The sequence below is a fragment of the Melampsora larici-populina genome (assembly GCF_000204055.1).
Source record: "Melampsora larici-populina 98AG31 unplaced genomic scaffold MELLAscaffold_38, whole genome shotgun sequence".
NCBI classification, from domain to species: Eukaryota; Fungi; Basidiomycota; class Pucciniomycetes; order Pucciniales; family Melampsoraceae; genus Melampsora; species Melampsora laricis-populina.
In genome coordinates, this window is record NW_006768802.1 from 352245 (window position 1) to 372113 (window position 19869).

At 41.4% G+C, this 19869-nt stretch overlaps 4 protein-coding genes across 4 annotated transcripts; 1 reads left to right on the forward strand and 3 right to left on the reverse strand.

Moving 5' to 3' along the window:
* Positions 1-7833: 7833 nt before the first annotated feature.
* Positions 7834-9660, reverse strand: MELLADRAFT_124143 (uncharacterized protein; the record flags this gene model as incomplete). The annotated part of the gene is made up of 6 exons (XM_007413763.1): positions 7834-7899; positions 7997-8157; positions 8269-8423; positions 8485-8584; positions 8662-9065; positions 9131-9660. The coding sequence occupies 6 exons, from the start codon at positions 9658-9660 to the stop codon at positions 7834-7836; spliced, it is 1416 nt and encodes a 471-aa protein (XP_007413825.1).
* A 2879-nt stretch (positions 9661-12539) lies between these two features.
* MELLADRAFT_38340 (uncharacterized protein) lies at positions 12540-13373 on the reverse strand (the record flags this gene model as incomplete). The annotated part of the gene is made up of 5 exons (XM_007413762.1): positions 12540-12597; positions 12674-12780; positions 12916-12993; positions 13099-13225; positions 13300-13373. Coding segments are annotated over 5 exons (444 nt in total), but the record flags the coding sequence as incomplete, so codon positions are not given.
* A 1363-nt stretch (positions 13374-14736) lies between these two features.
* On the forward strand, positions 14737-15675 carry MELLADRAFT_109666 (uncharacterized protein; the record flags this gene model as incomplete). The annotated part of the gene is made up of 3 exons (XM_007413655.1): positions 14737-14884; positions 14956-15234; positions 15536-15675. 3 exons carry the CDS (start codon positions 14737-14739, stop codon positions 15673-15675), a joined length of 567 nt encoding a protein of 188 aa, XP_007413717.1.
* A 632-nt stretch (positions 15676-16307) lies between these two features.
* MELLADRAFT_72658 (uncharacterized protein) lies at positions 16308-18961 on the reverse strand (the record flags this gene model as incomplete). The annotated part of the gene is made up of 6 exons (XM_007413761.1): positions 16308-16941; positions 17028-17145; positions 17244-18198; positions 18283-18309; positions 18400-18492; positions 18564-18961. 5 exons carry the CDS (start codon positions 18835-18837, stop codon positions 17112-17114), a joined length of 1383 nt encoding a protein of 460 aa, XP_007413823.1.
* Between the last annotated feature and the right edge of the window lie 908 nt (positions 18962-19869).

Below are 19869 nucleotides of genomic sequence, written 5' to 3' on the forward strand. Positions count from 1 at the left end.
AAAAAAAATTAATGCAAACAATGAAACATGCACTGCCAAATAGACACTTTATATTTTGCGGAATGTGGTTTCTTAGCAGAAATTGCTTAAGTGAACAGGCCCTTAGAATGGGTTGATTTTTTGAAAGAAGTATTAGTTGATCAGATATACTTGGAGGGTATTTTGAAGAAGAAGGGGTCTTTGGTTTGGTAATTGGTAAGATGGGTTTTCTGAATGAAAGTCACTCAAGTAGACTCTGTTGAACCAGTTGACTTTTTTGGCTTTGGGTTGTCGAGAAATCTCAACTTGATAGACAGATTGACTGTTTGAAAACAACTAGGTAAAATTTAAAGTAGGGTTTGTTGGAACTTGTAGGTCTACTGTGTGTATGTATATTCCACTGAACTTGACCACTGGCACACAGTGAAGGTTTTGTTGAGTTGTATAAGTACTCACTGTAAAAGTGGCTGAGTCACAATTTGTTTGACTAAACATTTATGGTGTTCAAGCCTGTGCAAGAACTGTGCAACACCAGCGTGCAAGATCTGTGCAAGATCTGTGCAAGATCTGTGCAAAATGTTTTGCACTAATCTTGCACATCAATTTTTTTTGACAACCCAAGTTGTGTGTTGCAAAGCGTGCAAAAACCATGCAAGACCAACTTGCAAGTTTTGTGCAAGATCTGTTCAAGTTCTATTCATATCTTGCAAACTTGCACAAATTAATTTTGAAGTTTGAACACCGTAATTGGTCAAAAGTTTAGTGTTTGGCCGGATGATGGATACAGTTCAACTGTACTGATTGGTTTATGGTCCAAAGATGATGGTCTGGCCAGGTATTGGTTGATTTTTTTGGGATCTCTTTACCATTGATACATTGGTGCTTGACCTACATGGGGTGGATGGGCCAGGTATGGGGAGGAACAAAGAGGTTTGCTTGATTAGATACTGTTCTGACAGGATTGGTAGTATACAAAGCTTGCTTGGAGAAATTCTATAGGTTCCTGAAACAGCTGCTAGCCAATTTTACCATACAGTGGTCTGTGCTTGACAAAATGTGGTATGGAATTACTTTGTGGTTTAGTTCTACAGCTACAGATTTGATGAATAAATGCTGATGACATCACCCTGGGGGAAATAATATTGAACCTGGTTTCACTTTCACCTAACCTTGAATGTATGTCAAATTCAGGATAACTGATATATATGTTGTAATGTTGATTGCTATATACAACCAGATTATCATGATTACTCATTCATCTTTGAGGACTTTGAAATCTTTATGCCTATTCACCCATTTCTGTGTTTCAGGCAATGTTGGTAAACAACCAAGATATATGGCATTTTTTCCACATCAGAATGGAGTGCTTGTGAAGCTGATTCATTGGGACCTGTTCTTGTCAAGTGAACTGATAAATTTGGTAGGCGCCTGTTCTTGTGGGATTGGTATGATTTAAAAGCCAGTGAACTCAAGTATTATGATGTGAAGTTGCAAAACCAATACAATCATGCCTTTAAAACAAACCATTGGCTGTGTTCACTGAAGAGATTTGGACTAGTGTTTTGGTCCCCAATTGATGAATTTTCAGGTGAAATTCAAGGATTCCATCTGTTTGCCAAAGGACAAAAACATTTTGGGGGTACCAATGAGCACATGATGATGAAGTAAATCTGTAGCATAATCATTCCAATAGCTTAAATCTTGCAAGATAACAAGATCAGTTTCACTAGACCTTTGTGCATATTTCTCTTTCACCCAAAATTTCTGTCACACTTGTACATAGGTTCTCTCCAAAGTATGTACTTTCAAAGGAAGTAAGAAGACACCAAAGAAAGATCCTTTCTTAATAACTATATTATCAAGTTACTAAAATCTGGTGTGGATCAAAAAACCATCTGTAGACTCATGTAGATCAAAGCCAAACATCATTCTTGTTTGTCACCATCACAAGCTGTATTACCACATGACCTTTGATGTCACACTGGCAATAATCATCAAGATTTTTCTCCCAGCATCAGCAACTGTCTTGTGTTCTACTCAAACTCATTTGAGGTAGAGATCCAGGAAGAGATGTTGAGTGGAGTGTCAAAGGCATACAAGATAGTGATTTATAACACCATTAACCCCAGCTTGACTAATTCCACTCCAGGAGGACACTTAATCCTTGCAATCTCACATGTTTGATGGAGGGACTTTCATGTTACTGACCAGGCTTGGTGAGCCAGCGGGACACCAAAACTGTTTACTTTGGTGTGGGGCTTTGTTCACCCCTATCAGTCCCCCTACTTCCCCAAATGGAAACCAAATTTGTTTTTATACCATCAGATGTTGTGTAGCTTCAAAACTACACAAGCTCAAAGAGTGTGTAGAAGTGGACTCTTGTTGGCTTACTAAGATAGGCTGGTAAGGTGCAAGTCCAGCCACCAAACTGAATTTAATAGTGTTCAATCAATCCTTGGAATATTTTGAGCATCATACCTTCCAAGGAACAAGGTTGATCAAATCTTGGGTGTGGTGTTTTTTCCAAAGTGTAGGACAAATCGTGGATGGTGAACTGCCATAATCATTTGCCATCATACCAATGTATGAGGTTTAAACCTGGACATACATTCCCATTGGGATCCAAATAAGGCCCTTACTGTTTTTCAGAGTCTACCCACATGGAGCTAACATGATGCTTTATAAGTTGAAGGCAAACTGTGCTTCCTGAAAACTCGACTAAACTCCCAATTAGTACTCCAAGATCAAAGATTTGCATGTCCAGAAACTTATAAGATGTCACTCTTCTAACATATTTACAAACCTCAGACATGGTTTATCCAATATTTTGATCCAAGGTATTTTTTGGTGCATACCAAAATGTTGGAGAGAAACCTTGGTGAAAGATTTATTCAAGGATTAAGATCCTACCTTGGATTTTTCAATCTGAGGTATACATTTTGGCAGTGTCAGTCTTACAATCTCAACCCATGTTCATCTCAATGTCAAACTCCCATTCCAATACCTGATAATCTCTGATACTATTCAACCACAGTCCCTCACCAACATTGCTTCTGTGGTATCAATACTCATCACTAAGGCCGCGTTTACTTAAGCGAATTCTGACTAGAAATCGCATTATGTAATTCACAGAAATCACATTCTGTGAAATGCGTTTGATATTTTATTTACAAGCATTCTGTAAAGTACAGAATGCTTATAAAAAGCAATTTCTTGGGACATTCTGAGAATTTGCTTGTAGCGCATTCCTGTCAACAAAAATCACATTCTGTGATTTCTTTCTTTGTCTCAAATTTGGACAAGTCCGTCTTCACCGTACGGAATCATCAACCACCACCTTTTATCATCAACCAACACCTTCATCCATCATGCCTAATGAAGATAACAGTGACGATGAAGCAGTATTGATTGTTAATTCATCAAAAGAAAAGTTGAAATTGAAATTGAAACCAATCAAAGTAAAAGAAAATAAGGCCGCAGAAGAACAAACAGCCAGTGGCGGTCAATGGAATCATGCCAATACTTTATATGTTACTGAAGAAGTCAAACATCAAATGGAGCTCGGGAAAGGTAACGACGGTGGTCTTAAGAGCGAAGGATGGAAACTTGTCTTGAACAATTACAATTCAAAATACAAAGTCAAGGAGCCTTTGTCTCGATTGAAGAATCACATTCAGAAGGTTTGAACTCTCATCATTTAACTCATTTCCAATTCGACTGACTGATGGTTTCTTTGTAGTTAAAGACTACTTTCAAGGCGTTTGTTAAGATCATGGACTCTTCCGGCGCTCCTGGAGTCGATATCGTCACAGGAGAAGTTCATGCTGATAAGGATTGGTGGAATCAATGGATAGTGATGGTACTTTCAATCTTAATATCATTATTTCAAACAATTATAGTTTCATCATCTCAATCTAACATTTGATCATATGTAGTCTGGTAACAAGGATGCAAAACCAATCTGAAACAACAGATTTGCAGCATATCAAGATATGTTGAGTATCATGCCCAATAAACAATTACGAGCCAATGGTAACGAGGGATTTGGCACTCAAAGCAAGAAGAAGAAAGCAATCACACTCCCTTTACCAGATGATTCAGACAAGGATCAAGAAGGTATTTGATCATTTCTTTTATCTTATTTCCTTATTTGATCATTTCTTTTATCTTATTTCCTTTGATTTGAATGTGATCAACACGGGGTTTGACCTTTCCTTCTTAATTGATAGCTCATATCTTATCTGATAATGGCTCCCCTCGAGATCGATCAGATGGATCTCCAACGCACGCTTCCAATTCACCAAAGGAATCAGACCATGATGACATCAAAGGAAAGAAAGTAGCTTCTTCACAAAAGAAGACGCCCGTAGTAAGTCTCTCATTTAATTTCATTGATTCATTTTAAGACATCTTATCCTATCAACTTGATCTTCTTTTGATCTAGTCTCGAATCAAAAACAAATATCACCTCACAGCAGCCGAGATGGCTCTTGACCCCAATAGCGATGACAACACCCCTGAAAGAAAGTTTGTACGCAGCAAAAGGAGCCCGGTTGGGGCCTCAACTTCAACTGAAAAACAATCCCGAATTAGAGGACCCAAGCTTGTTGCTGAATCAATCAGCAAAGCTGTTGATCGAGTGACCAGTCTGGAGGAAAAAAATGATAGTGACAAGGTTGCTGTTGCTAAAATCAAAACCAAACAGCATCCGATGCGACAAGAGGCGATGGCAATCTTCAACAAAGAATGCAGCAAAAACCTCAAGCCTCAACATATCATTAAAGTAGCAAACGAGTTAAAGAAGGACGATAGTGCTTCATTCTTCTACTACATGGATTCAGCTCATCAATGGAATTGGTTGAAGGATGAAGCTAATGTGTTACATGAGTATCAAGACATTCAAGAGGAGGATTGAGATGAGCAACAATGAATCATATTCATCAACTCAAGATATTATCATTCTTATGTGTTTTATTTGAATTCTTTTTCTCTTATCATTAAAAAATAAAATACATATTATTTCAATCTGATAATTTTGTATCGAGCTCAAACAAAAAAAATATGTATATTATATATTACAGTCAATAAGAATTTGTGTTTTGCTTTGAAGTAATTGAATTTGATCTTTTGCTCTTGATGATGATACAAATACAAGTACAAATACAAATTGAAATGAAAACAAAAGTGAAGTGAGTACAAAATTTCATCTGAATCCATCTAAACTCGCCTACGTGCCACCGGTGTGTTGGTGTAGTCTTCAAACATTTGCTCAGCAATAAGATCCCTTTGCTCGGATGCCTGGGTACGTTGGGTGGGGTTTGGCTCAACCCATTCTTGTTCACCATTATCAGCAGCCATTCTATGTTCCAGTCGCTCTTTCAACATGTATTCATCAAAGAATTCGTCTTGGCCAGATTCGATTCGTATGATGTTGTTCAATACACAGCATGCAATAACTATCATCACTTGCGTTTTATATGGATCAGAGGGCATCATCGCCAATATCGGGAATCACATTTTCGAGACCCCAAATATACGCTCAATCACAATTCGGAGGGCCAAATGGCGGTGATTATAAGGTTCCTTTGGGGTTTGAGGTGTTAAATTAGAATGTTTCCATTCTTGAAGGTGGTATCTTACAGATCAATATGGAGTCAAGAAGCCGGGTACATTAGCGTATCCAGCACCCGCAACATAGAATCGACCTGGACAAGAAAAAGCTCAATAAGTAATATTTCAATGGAAAGACAAGAGAGAATAACATACCTTGAGGAACAACAAAGCGTTGTTCTTCGAGTGCTTGGTGCAGGACACGCGCATCAGTGTGTGATCCTTCCAAACCGGCATATACAAAAGTGAACATCATATTGAATGAGCACCCAGCTAAAACATTTTGCAAAAGGAGACCCTTTCGGTTTTGATGAGCCTGTTTACGGTCCTGTGGAACTATGCAGGAGATGTGGGTGCCATTGATAGCACCCACACGGTCGTCAAAATACGGCGTAAATTGAGGATTGTTTTGAATTTCTTTCGGGCAGATCTCCCCTCCGGTAGGTTGGACTATGTAAATTGATTCTAATGAGGCTATTGCATGGCATACGTTGTTAAAATAAAGGCTGATTGTATGTCCAGATTGTTGGAAACGCTCGCAGGCCAATCAATTGGTACCCGAGTTTCCAACAATAAATAGGAAAATCATCACCTGCTCTTCGATGGTGACGCTTTGTTTACGATGGCGGACAAGCTTGCCATCAAGGGCTTTAATCAAGCCCTTGAAAGCGAGCTTGTCCATTTGACATAGCTCTAAAAACCGTACGTCGCTTCCCTCTAAGATTTCTTTCGTATACTCATTTCCTCTCAACTTTGATGTTTGACAGGGGATTCTCTGGGTGGTTATTGAGGCTAGATAGTCTGTTCCGGCTTTGATAATCACCTTGAGAAGGTCAATTGCGGTTCGAAAGGATTTTGATGATCCTGTGGAGGTCGAATCAGATGAACTCAAGGACATCTTGGGATCTTTAATTTAATTGGGGGTGGAGTCATAGGCAACATCACCTTTGATCTCAAAGGTGATCAAAAGTGAATTATCAACGTGATCAATTGCTGAAAACTGTTCCTTATTTGTCTCATTATTGAACGCTTCTTGACCTCATTTTTGACAATTTTTCACAAAACGTCAATTTTCGTTGATTTTCATTTTTTTTTAAAAAAAACACTTTTCTACATGTAGAAAAGCGCTGGCACAGAATGCACTTTCTGAGAATGCGGCTTAAGTAAACGCGGCCTAAGCTTATTCTCAAAACCAATGAACTGATACACAAAATAATTGACATCTACATTTTCTCATTGGCAAACACGTCATCAAGGAAATCTTTCAAATCACTCAGTAGAGATCCTGTGAGGTATAAGTTATAAGTTGATGAGTGCAGTACCTGCCACTGATCATGTACTAGTCAAGATTCAGCTATAGACTACTTTAATCTAATTTGATTTTTCTATTGAAGCATTCAAATAATCTTCAGATCACTTGACCTAAGAAATTGTGCACCAATTCTTTTTACCAAAGACAAGAATCACAAACACAAGGTATTTCATGCTCAGGTCTACATGCAAATATCAATCTATCCTGAGGCACAGAGAGAGAGAGAGAAACACAACCCCAAAATAGAAATAGGCCTATTGGCCAGTCACCAAAATATAAACATTGTGGGTATTTTGTATGAACTAATAAAACTGACTGAAGGTATGAGCTGAATAAAGATATAAGAAAACATTTGAATCTTATAAGGAATGTTGTGGATTCTTCATAAATATGATTCAACCGTGATCTACCATTATAGAGGGCAGAGTGATTTAAGAGAATGTTGAATTATTCTTCATCCTAAACCCCTCCATTCATTGTATGATTTTAAATGTTAAGTGAAAAATGCAGCGTTTGGACGCATCTTGGCAAGCCATAATTGATTTGACTTGCGAATCTTGGCAACTGGAACACAAGTACTGAAAGATAGAGCGATCTTGGATGGTCCAGGTCGGCTTGCATGTTTCAAGAAAAAAAGCCCTTGATATTTCACATCTTGGTGTTCAAGCTTTCATGGAGAATGAAACACGATCCAAACGAATAACAAAGATAGTATTGAACGAATGTACAAGTCGGACGATATAAAAAAATAGAAAAGATGCAAATTAGCCCCTCAAGTTTTCATTTAAGTAGGAAAAGGTTTGGAGGAAGAGAGTCCATGACTATCGGTTGACTTCGGGTATGTAAGGAAGAAACAGATATTCCACTTCAAGTCAAAGGACTAGCTAACAAATAGTGATCGAAATCCGACTTTCGCGCGAAATTCTTCAGCTTCAATTCTTTCGAGGTACACAGCTACCATTCACTAGTTCATAGTCGGATAAACAAGAGAATACAAGCTAAGAAGTTGAACCAGATCAGTAACCGAGCACCAGTTGAAAATCATGTTTGAAAGAGTATGGCAAGCAGGGAGGAATATTTGATCCTTGCACTCACGCAGCGTCCTGCATCACATCCTACGCCTTGAACTCCTTCCAGTGCCCAGCAATCAACTCCAGTTCCATCTGAGACACAACCGCCACATGAGTCTAGGGTGAATTCTGGATCCAGACACTCCCAATCCCCAGAAGGTAGTGGGCAAGCAATCTCTGAGGCAGCTGGAGACGAACAAAAGAATTGAATTAGATCTTTATGGACCTCGCTATCTCCCATGCATCAAATATCTAGAAGGGGAGGCTCTGCTTTAGTTTGTCTTTTTAAAAACTTACGACAGTTGACCCTGTCCTTTTCTGTACGAAGGTACTTCCCGTGTAGCAATTCCTCACCGATCGGGATTTGAGTGATCATGGATCGTTTCTTATGGCTAGATTGAGCTCTTTGCGAAGGTGGAAGTACACATTTTCCTCCTGAAAGGACATAGGGACTGTAGCACAAAGTTTATCAGAACAGTATCAATTGAAAAAACAGATCGTTGTATCACTTACGAGTGACAGATGCAGCGGGAATGACTGTGATCAAGGTGTAGGTTTGGAGGGCAAATACAATTGTTGCCATCTCGGTTCAAGACAAGGTTGTTATAACAGACTGTGAGAGGACATGAACAGCGATTGATAAGCGATTGAGGCCGATCGAGTAACCCAGAGGTACCAAAAAATGCGCACCTATTGTACATCTTCCGTTGATATCGATGATACCTTTTCCCGTCTCAGGGTCGAGCGGTCCTTGACAGTAAGGCTGCTCGCCAGTAGGAACACCGAGGTAACCAGCTGGGTGACCATTACCTCCTGAACCTCGAGAGTAGCTAGTTGGAGTTCCACTGGTTCTGGTTGGGTAAATTTCATCGTCACTATCTTTTTCTCTGTCATTTTTAGCGGAAGGATCTTCATCATCGAAGGTTTGTCCGTCTTTTCCTTCATCAGGATACTCGAACATGGGTGCACGAATGAAATCATCATCATCCGAGCTGCCGGTATTCGCTTCTTGGTCGCCCAGATTGCTAGCTGCACCTTTACCAGTAGATGAGGTCTTCTCGTGTCTACCCTGGGAAATATGATCCTGGTCATGTCTATGTTGATCGGCTGTCAGTTTGGTATCGAGGATTCAAGTTGAGAAAGAACGGGCAAGACCTACTGTTGAGAGTTTGAATGATCTCCATCATCCGACTGAGTGGGCGAGTAGGAGCTGCCCTCACCTGGACCCATGTTGGTTGCGTATTGAGCTCCGCTCACATGAGGAGTGTTTTCCCGGTAGGAGCCACTTGGTGCTGAATACGGATCGACGCTTGGCCCATTGGAGTCAGAGTCTTGACTTTCATCCGCTGCAGTTTTTGTTGGGTAATGACCACTGGAGTCGTACGCTTCTCCAGAAGGGGAACTTTCGTATGTGGCGTCTTGCCAGGAGGTTCCTTGGTCTTCTACAGGATGAGGATGGTGGTCAGGTTGGCTGAGAGGGCCTTGGTCGTGGTGCTTCCCGTCTTTGACATGTGGTGGTTCCTGGTGGTCCTCGGGGGTTTCGATCTCGATCACCACTGGCTCATTGATCCCAGAGGAAGAATATGCAGAAGCGGAAGCAGAAGATTGGGCATAGGCTTGCGCTGATGCATTGTTGGCAAATGCTAATGCGACCGCCAGAAAAATCACCAAATACGCTCGTGACTGCATTTTTTCTTTTCGAAAAGGAGGACCGGATTTTTTTGCTTCAGACGCAAGGTTGTCTGCTGACAATCGCCGATAAATATTGGAGCTCGATGTGCTTGTGAAAATGAGTGAAGTGATGCCGTGTGGGCGTCTATCTGACCGAAGTAAGAGATAAATCGATCAAAAGCGCAAGGAGGATTCAAGTTCACCTTGGAAAATATTTTAGTCGAACAAACAAAAACGCCTAGTAGCGTGTGCTTGTGATAGAGAAAAGAGCGAAATGAACGAATGGACGCCTTTTGTGAATAAAAGAGTGTAAGAACAGACAGGCCGGGTGAGTTAGGAGGGTGATTTTGAGACAAAGAATTGATCTAGAAATACTGAGAAGCTAACATTTCCTCAGTCTAATTTCTCAGACGTGTTCCACATCTTGAAGACCGGTACGCGGAAGATATTAGCGCAGCATTCCATCTGAAACACTTCGTCTGGTATAGAATCTGGATAAGCATTGGAAATTTCCGCTTTTAAACCGTTGCGGCGAAATTATCAAACCAGCCCATGCTTGACTCGAAGCTCGCAGTCTTTTGTTACATCCATCCATAGCTGTACAGAGACTACGCTAGGCAGCATTATTGGTGCCTTCATGGAGTTCATGGGCCTTCATCCTGCGTGAAAAACCCAGTAGCCGAGAAGGAATGAGTTTCATGGGATTCCGCTTACATACGGGCATGTGGGTATGAAGGAGGTAGTCCAATGAACTTGATCACCTTTGTTGTACGCCATGCCTCAAGGCCATACTTACACGTACATACCCACTTACTTATTATAGGCCATACAGGAGGGCAAAGTGATGAGGTCGGAATTGTGCCAACAACGACACCGTCTGAGGGAAGAAGAAAAAAAAGACTCTGAACCCGAAGCGTATATCATCTGAAGAGTTCGCCTTTTGCCCCAGCCGTCACTGGCAAAGACTGGCTACGAGGTGTGCGAAGCGTCTCAGATGACTCTCAAGATAACAACTCCTCATCTTCCCAGTTATTGCTCAAGTTACGTAGCAAGGCAGGCCATTGCCAAAATCATATCGACAGGACAAGCGAGCTCTTTGTATAGGCCTGTAATTAACTTTGTAGTCATTCTTGTCTATGTTGTATGCCAATTCCAAGTCTCTGGCAGTTCTGGCACTACATTGTGCCGGTTTTCGTCACAACAAACGGCTTGACTGGAAGCGGTTTGAATTCAGCTAAGATCATTTTCACCTTGGTTTCATTTTCAAGATATTGCGGAGAACCTCTGTTACTCACAGCAACTTGATTGGAAGGGTTGACTTGAACCCAGATGACAACAAGTGTTTGATCTGGTAAACTTCGACCCTCTGTCACTAATCGATGCCTGTTGTATGTATAAGAAGTGGCCATTTCCCTTTGTTGATTCGCGAAATTTGCATTTCATTTACTTGACTTTTACCATCTTCATCTCCTTCAGGCTGCCTAGCCACCGACTCAACCGCCAATTATCCTCTGTGTGATGCCCATGGTCATAGTTCCATGGTACGCAAGAGAAATTTTGGTCACAACCCCTTTGTCAATAGCAACAGTAGCAATAAAAGGAAAGACCAAAAGTGAGAAAAAGCCCACTAGTGGACGTTGTTGAGCTGAATTGGAAACTGAGAACAATGCACACCTACGCAGAGGAGAACCCTATGAATCCAATGACATGCAGATATTCAAGTATCACCAGGAATCAAATCAGATGTAAACCCAATCAAGCTGTTTTCATATATTGAGCATACAATTGACAAAAGAACCCAACTCTACCAAACAAGCCATAACTTTCATTTGTCACTTCTGTACAATGATAGACTAATATCATAGGATTCCAATCTTGAATAGAGAAATTCAGATGAGTAGATAGTTGAGAGATCTTGGAATTTATTTGAAAGGTTGGCAGTACCTTACAAGAGATTTACATTGTTTACATTTATTTCAGAGCAGTTCAAGGTGAGACGTAAGGAAACAGATATATTCATAATATATAGCATTTATTGAAAAAAAGGAAGTATTAAAGAAACGATCAAGTTCTCTTGGACGACCAGGAAATTTTGGTCAAGTCAGGCTTGATCTGTGAAGAATGTACATGTAGGTTAGAACGGCGTCGAGGACAAGAAACATAGAATGAGAAAAAGTTGACTTCAAGGATAAAAGAGGCTAACGCACGGGCTTGGCAAGGTCCTTTGAGGGATTTGATCCATCTTTAAGCTTGGTGGTACGGTGATGGTCATTTGGTAAGCAGATGGAGAGTTTTTGACTATCTGTGTCACCTGGACAATCGTTCTGAGTAGGAGATGGCGATGAACGGGCGACTGAGGAGACCCGTTCAGATGGAGGATGAAAGTCGGTAGAAGAGGAAGGTAACATTTGTGAATAAGCAGACTCTGGTATATTGGGGGCGGAGGTGGCTGTATGCGGATCGTCGGGCGGCAGTGGGCCATCAATTTCGGCGGGCAAAGTATTTGATTTGCAGGGAATTTGGTCCGATGAATGATCAATGACTTCGGAAGAGGTGGTACCATGGAGGCAATTTTGTCTCATAGGTTTAGAACTAGTCTCAGGAGCCGCCGAAAGGTGCAAGTCGCGGTTCCGTCGTAGTTGCTCTTTCAAAGTTAAGCCAACCGAGTCTACATGTTTGTGGTAAGGATGAGATGATGTGGATGATTGAGATGAATTGGCTTGGGAGATTTGGCTGCCCCGTTGGCCCGTTCGATGAGTTGCCGTGGTATTGCGGGTTTTCGTCGGTGGCGGTGGATTCGTGAGCCATTTCTTAGGATGTTCCGGCAGCGATGCCGGCTTTGAGGTAATTGCGGAATTCGTGTTAGGGTTTGAAGCGCAGTGATCCGGTGCAGCGAGCTTGGTCTGTTGCATTGAAGCTAGCTTGGCTTCCAAAGCGGCTATCTTATTGTTGACTCTGTTGGTAATGCAACGAATTTCTTGAGTTGACATGGTGAAAAAATGCTTGGCCTGCTAGCAAAACTATTACGCACCCTTTAGGTTGCTGTTGTGATTTCAAGAGTGACAGTGTAGTAGGTCTCGTCGGGTCAAAAGTTGAGCCTCTTCCATTCTGACCATTGTGCCTACCATCATGACCAGACTGGTTCTTGTTGTGATAGTTGGGTTTGCTAGAAGTTGTCACTTGTTGCTCTTGGTATTGACTCTGTTTTTCAATGTGATACTCTGATTTAGGACATACCTGAAATAGATAGGGATTGAAACGAACTGAACGCACCTCGTTTGCAGGAGTCACCAGGATACGTTTACCGCGAAGAGGTTTATTATTCAATTCAACCATGGCCTTCAGGGCTTCCTGACCAAGAATTTCAATCAGAAAAGCCAAAAAAAGGATGATCATGGTCAGTAAAGTGAAATTTTGTGGTGATTCGAATCGTTGCTCAAGTTGGGTACCACTAACATCTTTCCTACTCATCTCGATGAATGCATAGCCTCGTGGTTTTCCTCGGAGTATACCTGATTTGTGAAAGAGAAAATCTAGTTTTGAAATCTTTCCAAACTTTGAAAACAGAGCAACGAGGGCAAATCTACAAAATAGTTGAAAATAAATCGATTAGAAGAAAGCTTATCAATCGAATGAGATCATGGAACATAGACTCACTCATCTACGGCTGGAGCTAGATTCCCAATATATAATCGTGAATCAGTTGAGGTGGAAAGGTTTGTTATCGACATTGAAGTTGAGTCCATGATGGTACAAAGCTGAGAGTCGAAGTTCTGGGGATTGAATTGCCGAAAGTGGATCCATCAAAACCACCTTTCACGTGTTCTACTCCAGCATGTCATTGTCAGTCATCCAGTTTCACATCCACCAGACATGTCACTGGTCTCTTGTTCTATCAACTTATGTCTTGTTCTTTATCCTATGTTTGGATGACTTGCTCATTCATCAGCTCAATGTCTTTCTCTCGTTTTATCTCATTCTGTGAATTAAGCATCATACCTTTCCTATACCCCTCGACTTCGCATTCGAATCGTCAAAGTCTTATCAAGATTCCTTTCGCCTCGCATTGGATCAGTCCCGCTGAGCAGCGCAGCTTTTGTGGTCTGATGACCAGTTTGTCTCAAGCACTGTAACATTTTGAATTTAAAAAACGATTCCCCGCAAGAAAAGCCCGAATTGGCGAGGGATGTGGCAAGGGATCTATGGAACCAAATTTCACTGCTCCTGTGCCTTTTCTTGAGGCATATTCTACAAGGTTGCAACACACTTTCTGAAGCCACTCAGAAGTCGAGTGATATTATATGGAGTGCTTGATATTTGTGGCGAGCTCATTTCATTGAAATGTGGGCAGGGTGAAGGACACGCCTCACTTCCACAGCAGTCAACACACTTGATTGTTTCTGGTCATCAAATAATGTATTTTAATCTTGTGGGCGAACTGCGATTCTAGGTCTCTACCCTTCTCATCCTATGTGCCTCCAAGTCATGACGAGTCAAATTGCAGCTCGCGGACCAAGGCCGACCACCATTTTGATTTTATACCCTTTCAATCACCGCACATACTGCTCTCGAAGCCTGCAAGGCCATGAAGCAATGGTGGATGGAAACATCAATTGATTCGAATTGATCTTTTGAGAAGATCCTGAACCATATACAATGTTTGTTTCAGATCTGAAAGTTTGTCGGTTGAATGTTGCGGCGCAAGCACGGATTGAGTGGCAAACAAATACAAAAAGTAGCTCAAGAAAAACATTGGGAGAACGAGCAATGCATCATCAGACAATGAACACACAGTCCTCGGGAACTATGACTCATGTGCTATTCATCCTGGCTCTCTTCACCGGGATTGGATGGTTGACTTATAGTTTTACTTTCCCTCAAGTTCATAACACCTTCAGAATCAGAGTTCCTTTTAATATAAATGATGTGATTTCAAAGAAGTCTTTCAATTCCCAACCTGGACATCAGTGGAGTGTCAGTCTTAACTCAACAAGAACCGAACATATCCTCTCAAAAAGATGCTTGACTCTATTCAAGTCAAAATGGAAAGGCTCAAAAGCAAAACAGGTCCCTCAGATTGAAGAGATTCCAAAGATGTGTACCACAAATGGACAAAAAGGAAACTCAAAGATTGAGATTCAAGAATCGAGTTCAAATATCAAAACTCTTGAAACTGGGAGCTCTCAACACAGTACTCGATATATCAGAAATGAGGCCACGCCCCTTCGCATCAACGGAAACGGTCAGTTGCTCTGCCTACTCACTGCATATAAACTTGAAGTTGAGATAAATGGTCAATTTGAACCATACTAGCTATGCAATTGCCTAAGAAATCACCGAGACCTATCGAAGGCAAAGGTAAAGCAATTTTTCAATCCAATCAGAATTGGCCTACAGGCTCTCTACATGAACATAAAAGTCCAATCCGATATGACGCAGACCTGACAACTGGTATCTTAAGAAGCGCATCAGAGTCAGATTTTCAATTGAGTCCTTACGAAAGATTCACAAATCCTTATGCGACATTCCACAGAAGTCCAATGAAATTCCCCGAGCGCGAACTAAATTTCAAAAAGGGAGCCAAGGTTTCCAGTAGGACGATTTCTCCGTGGCTCTCTCCGAAACTCAGTTCCTTTGACCGCTCCTACAGTCAACGCTCTATGTAAAAATATCATTGGTCGATCGATTCCCCATTCATATTGTAGGTTCATCCAATATCACTAAATGAGTTCGAATCACAAAAAGATATTGAAAGAAGGCTGAGTGATGATCTGATTTGATGTTGCAGGGCAACAATGAGGCAACCATCACCATAAACCTCAGTCTGCCGCTTTTACTCGGCTAACAGACTCCTCATCAATAATTTTTTCTCTTGTTTTCAGAATTGTTATAGTTCAGGAAGGTTTATTATCAATTGTTGACTTGGTTTTCCAACTTAGGGGATACTGTTTGTTATTAAATCCATCCGAACTGTCTCAAAGAAATCCAATCAAAATCTTTTGGCAATCCACATATTCAAGGCTTGGTAGATGATTTGAATATCATTGAGCTCACATTGAGGCAATGCCTGATTTTGATTCTGAGGAGGTGAGTTATGATATCTCATCAGAATTATAGCAGTAGTGTGAGTTACAGATAATTTCTCAACTGCATGATTGAGTTTCCTGAATTGGTGAAGCCACCATGTTTGTTGCAGGCTATTTGTAACAGAATGACTATTACCAGAATATTATCATGGGCTTAATGTTAATAAATGTGTGATCATATTCATAGAAAACATCTACCAAAATCTACATCTGGAAATACAATTGCACTAGGGAGCTTAAGGGTTTGGGTGAAGTGAAGCTTTGTAAAATCGTATTTTGGAGTATGTTCACGTATTTTCAATTCAATAACATAAAATTCTCTATGTGAGCGTATGAATCCCCACACTTGAATTTCAGTTTAGGTCGCATCTTTCAAGCTGACTTGACAAAGCACATTGCAACAACCGGGATGGGTACGAGACTTGAGCCTCCGGCTTGAGTGAAGGGCTTGTGTTAAGTTAGCTCTTTAGGGACAGGAAGTCCTCTCACTTAACGTAAGTCCCTCAAACCGCGACGTCCACAGAGGAGGCTCCAGTCGACGCGTGCAGTTAATGTGGCTTGTGGTAAACTAGAGCATTCCTACACATGAAATTTGAATTGTGGCTTTTGGGCGGCGGATAGGCAATCCAAATTCATCACAAATAAATAAAATTTCCTTCTCTTTATATAAGGTACATCAAAAATCTAAAATATTATAGAAGCATGGTAAATTGTCGGCAGATCAAGATCAGCAGCGAATTAATGAAAGTGGAACTGGTCCAAGGAAGGATTTTCAAGAAAATCATGTGTGACATTGAATGAACCTAATTCGGTGAAATGGGAGAGTGTATGAAGTGTAAAAAGAGCAAGTGAACGTATACATGAAATGATTGATTGGTCATTTGGCCTCATGTGAGATGCGAGACAGGAATCTTTTCCCACAAATCCGACGGACGTTACATTTGCATCATGAATTATGTTTCCTGATACTTCGTAATATGGTCTATGAGGCCAACCACGGCGTGTCTTCTTCACAAGACTGAAAACGTAATCCTTCAGGACAACACGTTTTCCTTGTGATATACATACTGATATATAGTCGTTTGTCGAATGAATTCAATCCGGTGTATCGTCAAAGGCTGATAGAATCTCGAATGGACTTCGTGGGCCGCCGGCTGTTCTCAGGTTCCTTTGGCAGTTGTGGCGTTGAAGAAAATGCGACTAGATTTGCAACCTTGATGAACAGAGATTAAGACATGCTTGAGGTAAACAAATGACATCTCTACCTTATCTCATAGACACGATTGAGTAATCACTCACAATTCCCAGCAAAAATCCTGGACCACCTCCTGGCCGTTGTAAGAGGGATAAACAATAATCATTAATAAGTTTATCGCAGACTGGTTATAAAGATATGAGGCGTAAATTGTGAGCTAAACTTACTGATCGTGCGTTCCCGGCATGTCAAATGTTGCAATTTTATTCTATCAGCCATCAGAGTAGAAGCAATGACTCGAGATAATTGGCTCTGCTTACCCCCAAATTGAATTTGCCCATACAACTATCCACGTACTAGCCTGAATAGGACTTAGTCTATAAGGAACGCCATACCAGTTCAGCAAAATTGAAAGTGTGAATAGCAAGGAGGTCAATTCGATTATAAAGATCAGAATCGTGATCCAAAGGTAGTTTGTTGCATAAGCTCTCAATATGATATACTGTTCTTTCATGAGGCTCTTTTCCTTTGTCGCCCAGTTTTTCTTGTTGGTATCAAGTAGATCGGACTTCCATTCTTCCTGTGAAATATTGGGTGGACTCTTGTAACTCGGTAACCAATCTGTCCAATTATTGACAAATTCGCTATTCGAGGCTTTCAAGTTATTCGAAGCTCCGGTATTCTTCATCTTTATGATGCCAACATGCGCGTCTTGTTGATCATCGGGAGGATACGTGACATTAACGCCTGTGAACTTTGATTCTGATCTGAGCCGTTGTCGTTGTATCCAACAATCTTTCACGATTTTGACTTGAGCAAACAAACGTCGGAGAATGGCGATGTGAACCCAGATGGCAGCAACAGATTGTGAGCAAACTACGATGCAATACATTCCAGCAGTCCATTTGTAATAACCCCAAATCTCTTCGGGGGATTTGGAAAGTCCTGCGAGTTGAGATAGTGCTGCCATACGTTTCTCCGAAGCCAAGATCTCATTGTCTGCTGAGGTAGAGGTAAGCTCTAACAAACCGATCAATTCCACACAAAGGTCATCCAATATCTTCCCTTTCAGTAATGTCGCTCTGACACAGTTGAATGATAAAAACACAGGCACTGCCGGTAATATGAAAGGGAGAAGCGTGCCAATACCGAAGAGAAGATTGAAATGACTAGAGCTCAGGATATGGCGTCTGGGGCTGTGTAAACCTGCTTTCCAACTAGCACGTTGAAGGAATCGGAACTTGGAGGGTGGCAAAGCGTATGCCACTAGGACGACTTTGCAATAACCCTCCAGAAAAATCAGTGTTCCGTATCACGATACAATGGTTTGGCGAACGAAGCTGTTGAAAACGTTCTCACTTTGCTGCCAATGGACCATCAAACCCACTACATAAGTGCAAGGAAATATGCACCAAAAAGACAATTATTATATTGATTGATTGGATCGAAGAACCGCATAAGCAAATAATGACTTACGTGACACCCCTAGACTGTAAAACAGGATGCTTTGTGCATGAACAGCCTTCGAAAGATAATCATATAAAAAGGAGCCCATTGCCAGGCATGAAGCTGTTGGGGCATCAGGCTATGTTGAGCTGTTGTTCCGAAAGATTTACTGGTTCTTTTCCAAATTGACTGACCGACTGCATATAACATGACCGTTGATGGCATGGCGATGTGGTGGTTTGGATGATAATAACCTTGCGAGTCTCTGAGGAACAGTGACCGTTCTTTTCCACGAGAACTTTTGACACCACCAACGACGTGAACGACCATTGTAATGACGTGAGCAAGCATCAGACAAACGATAGTGGCGGGAAACCATTTCGTGTTCGGAAAATGAGTTTGGGTGTAAACATATTCTCGTAAATGCGTCCACGGTTCGGTTTGATACGAATCCACGTTGGTAGACATGATGAGATGAAAAGACCAAAATTCAGTAGAAGGTCAGAATAAATAAAAAATGAATGTTGGATAACTTGGAAAGTGTCCTGAATGGGAGACGAGGCAAGAATATTTTCAGTTATGTTTCGATGAACCGATATCGCACTTTCATACATCTGTGACCACGACAGACAATCCGTCTTCCTTCCAATTGACACGACAATGCGCGGTTTACCCTTTCAGTTTCATTAAAAGCTTGAGGATGGTATATACTCTGTGAATCGCCTCCGTATTCGACTACACCATGTGAGCGGGTCTACATTTGAAAGGCCCAAGCTTTTGCCTAAAAAATGAAACATTTCATCGTGATGCCTGGAGTTAAAAGACCAACACTTGGTAAATTGGCAAGCGCAGATACGTGACTTGATTTTGCTGAGAGATTTGTCCGATAGTTTCTAGATCCGGAGGGGTGGTCGAGTTGGGGCTAACCGCGATAACAAACTCCTCCACGGTCATGCCTTCTGCGAATATTGTGTCGGTGATGACACCGATGCTGTCTGCTTGCTCGTCAACTGAAGCATTTTCACTGTCAGGAATGACGGTCGTATCCGGCGTAGAAGGCCCCATTGGGTTGCGAGGGATCCAACATGAACAGGTAACCCATAGATATACTCCGAGCAAACAATGTTCTCACGGAGGCTATCGGAGTGGCCTTGTAACATTGATTTCCGGATTGGCCATGTGACACAAGTTATGGTGTCTGTCTATAGAGAAATAGCAATGGCGTAGTTCAGGAATTAAAACTGGAATGCATGGGCCGTATATGCCTTTCCCTTTTGGTCACATAACACATAAGCTTAACTAAGCCCCTCTCGCGCGGCTGCGTCCGCGCCCCTCGAAGAGGGGCTTACACCGGACTCGTGTTTTTTGGCGGGTGAGCTCCAAAAGTTAAGTCCTCTTACGTTGTTTTTTGGACTTCCACTCAGACCCTCACCGTAGAATTTTGTGACCTTCGAGTATGTTGAACTTCATAGAGATGCTACACAGTCTCGTACAACTTTT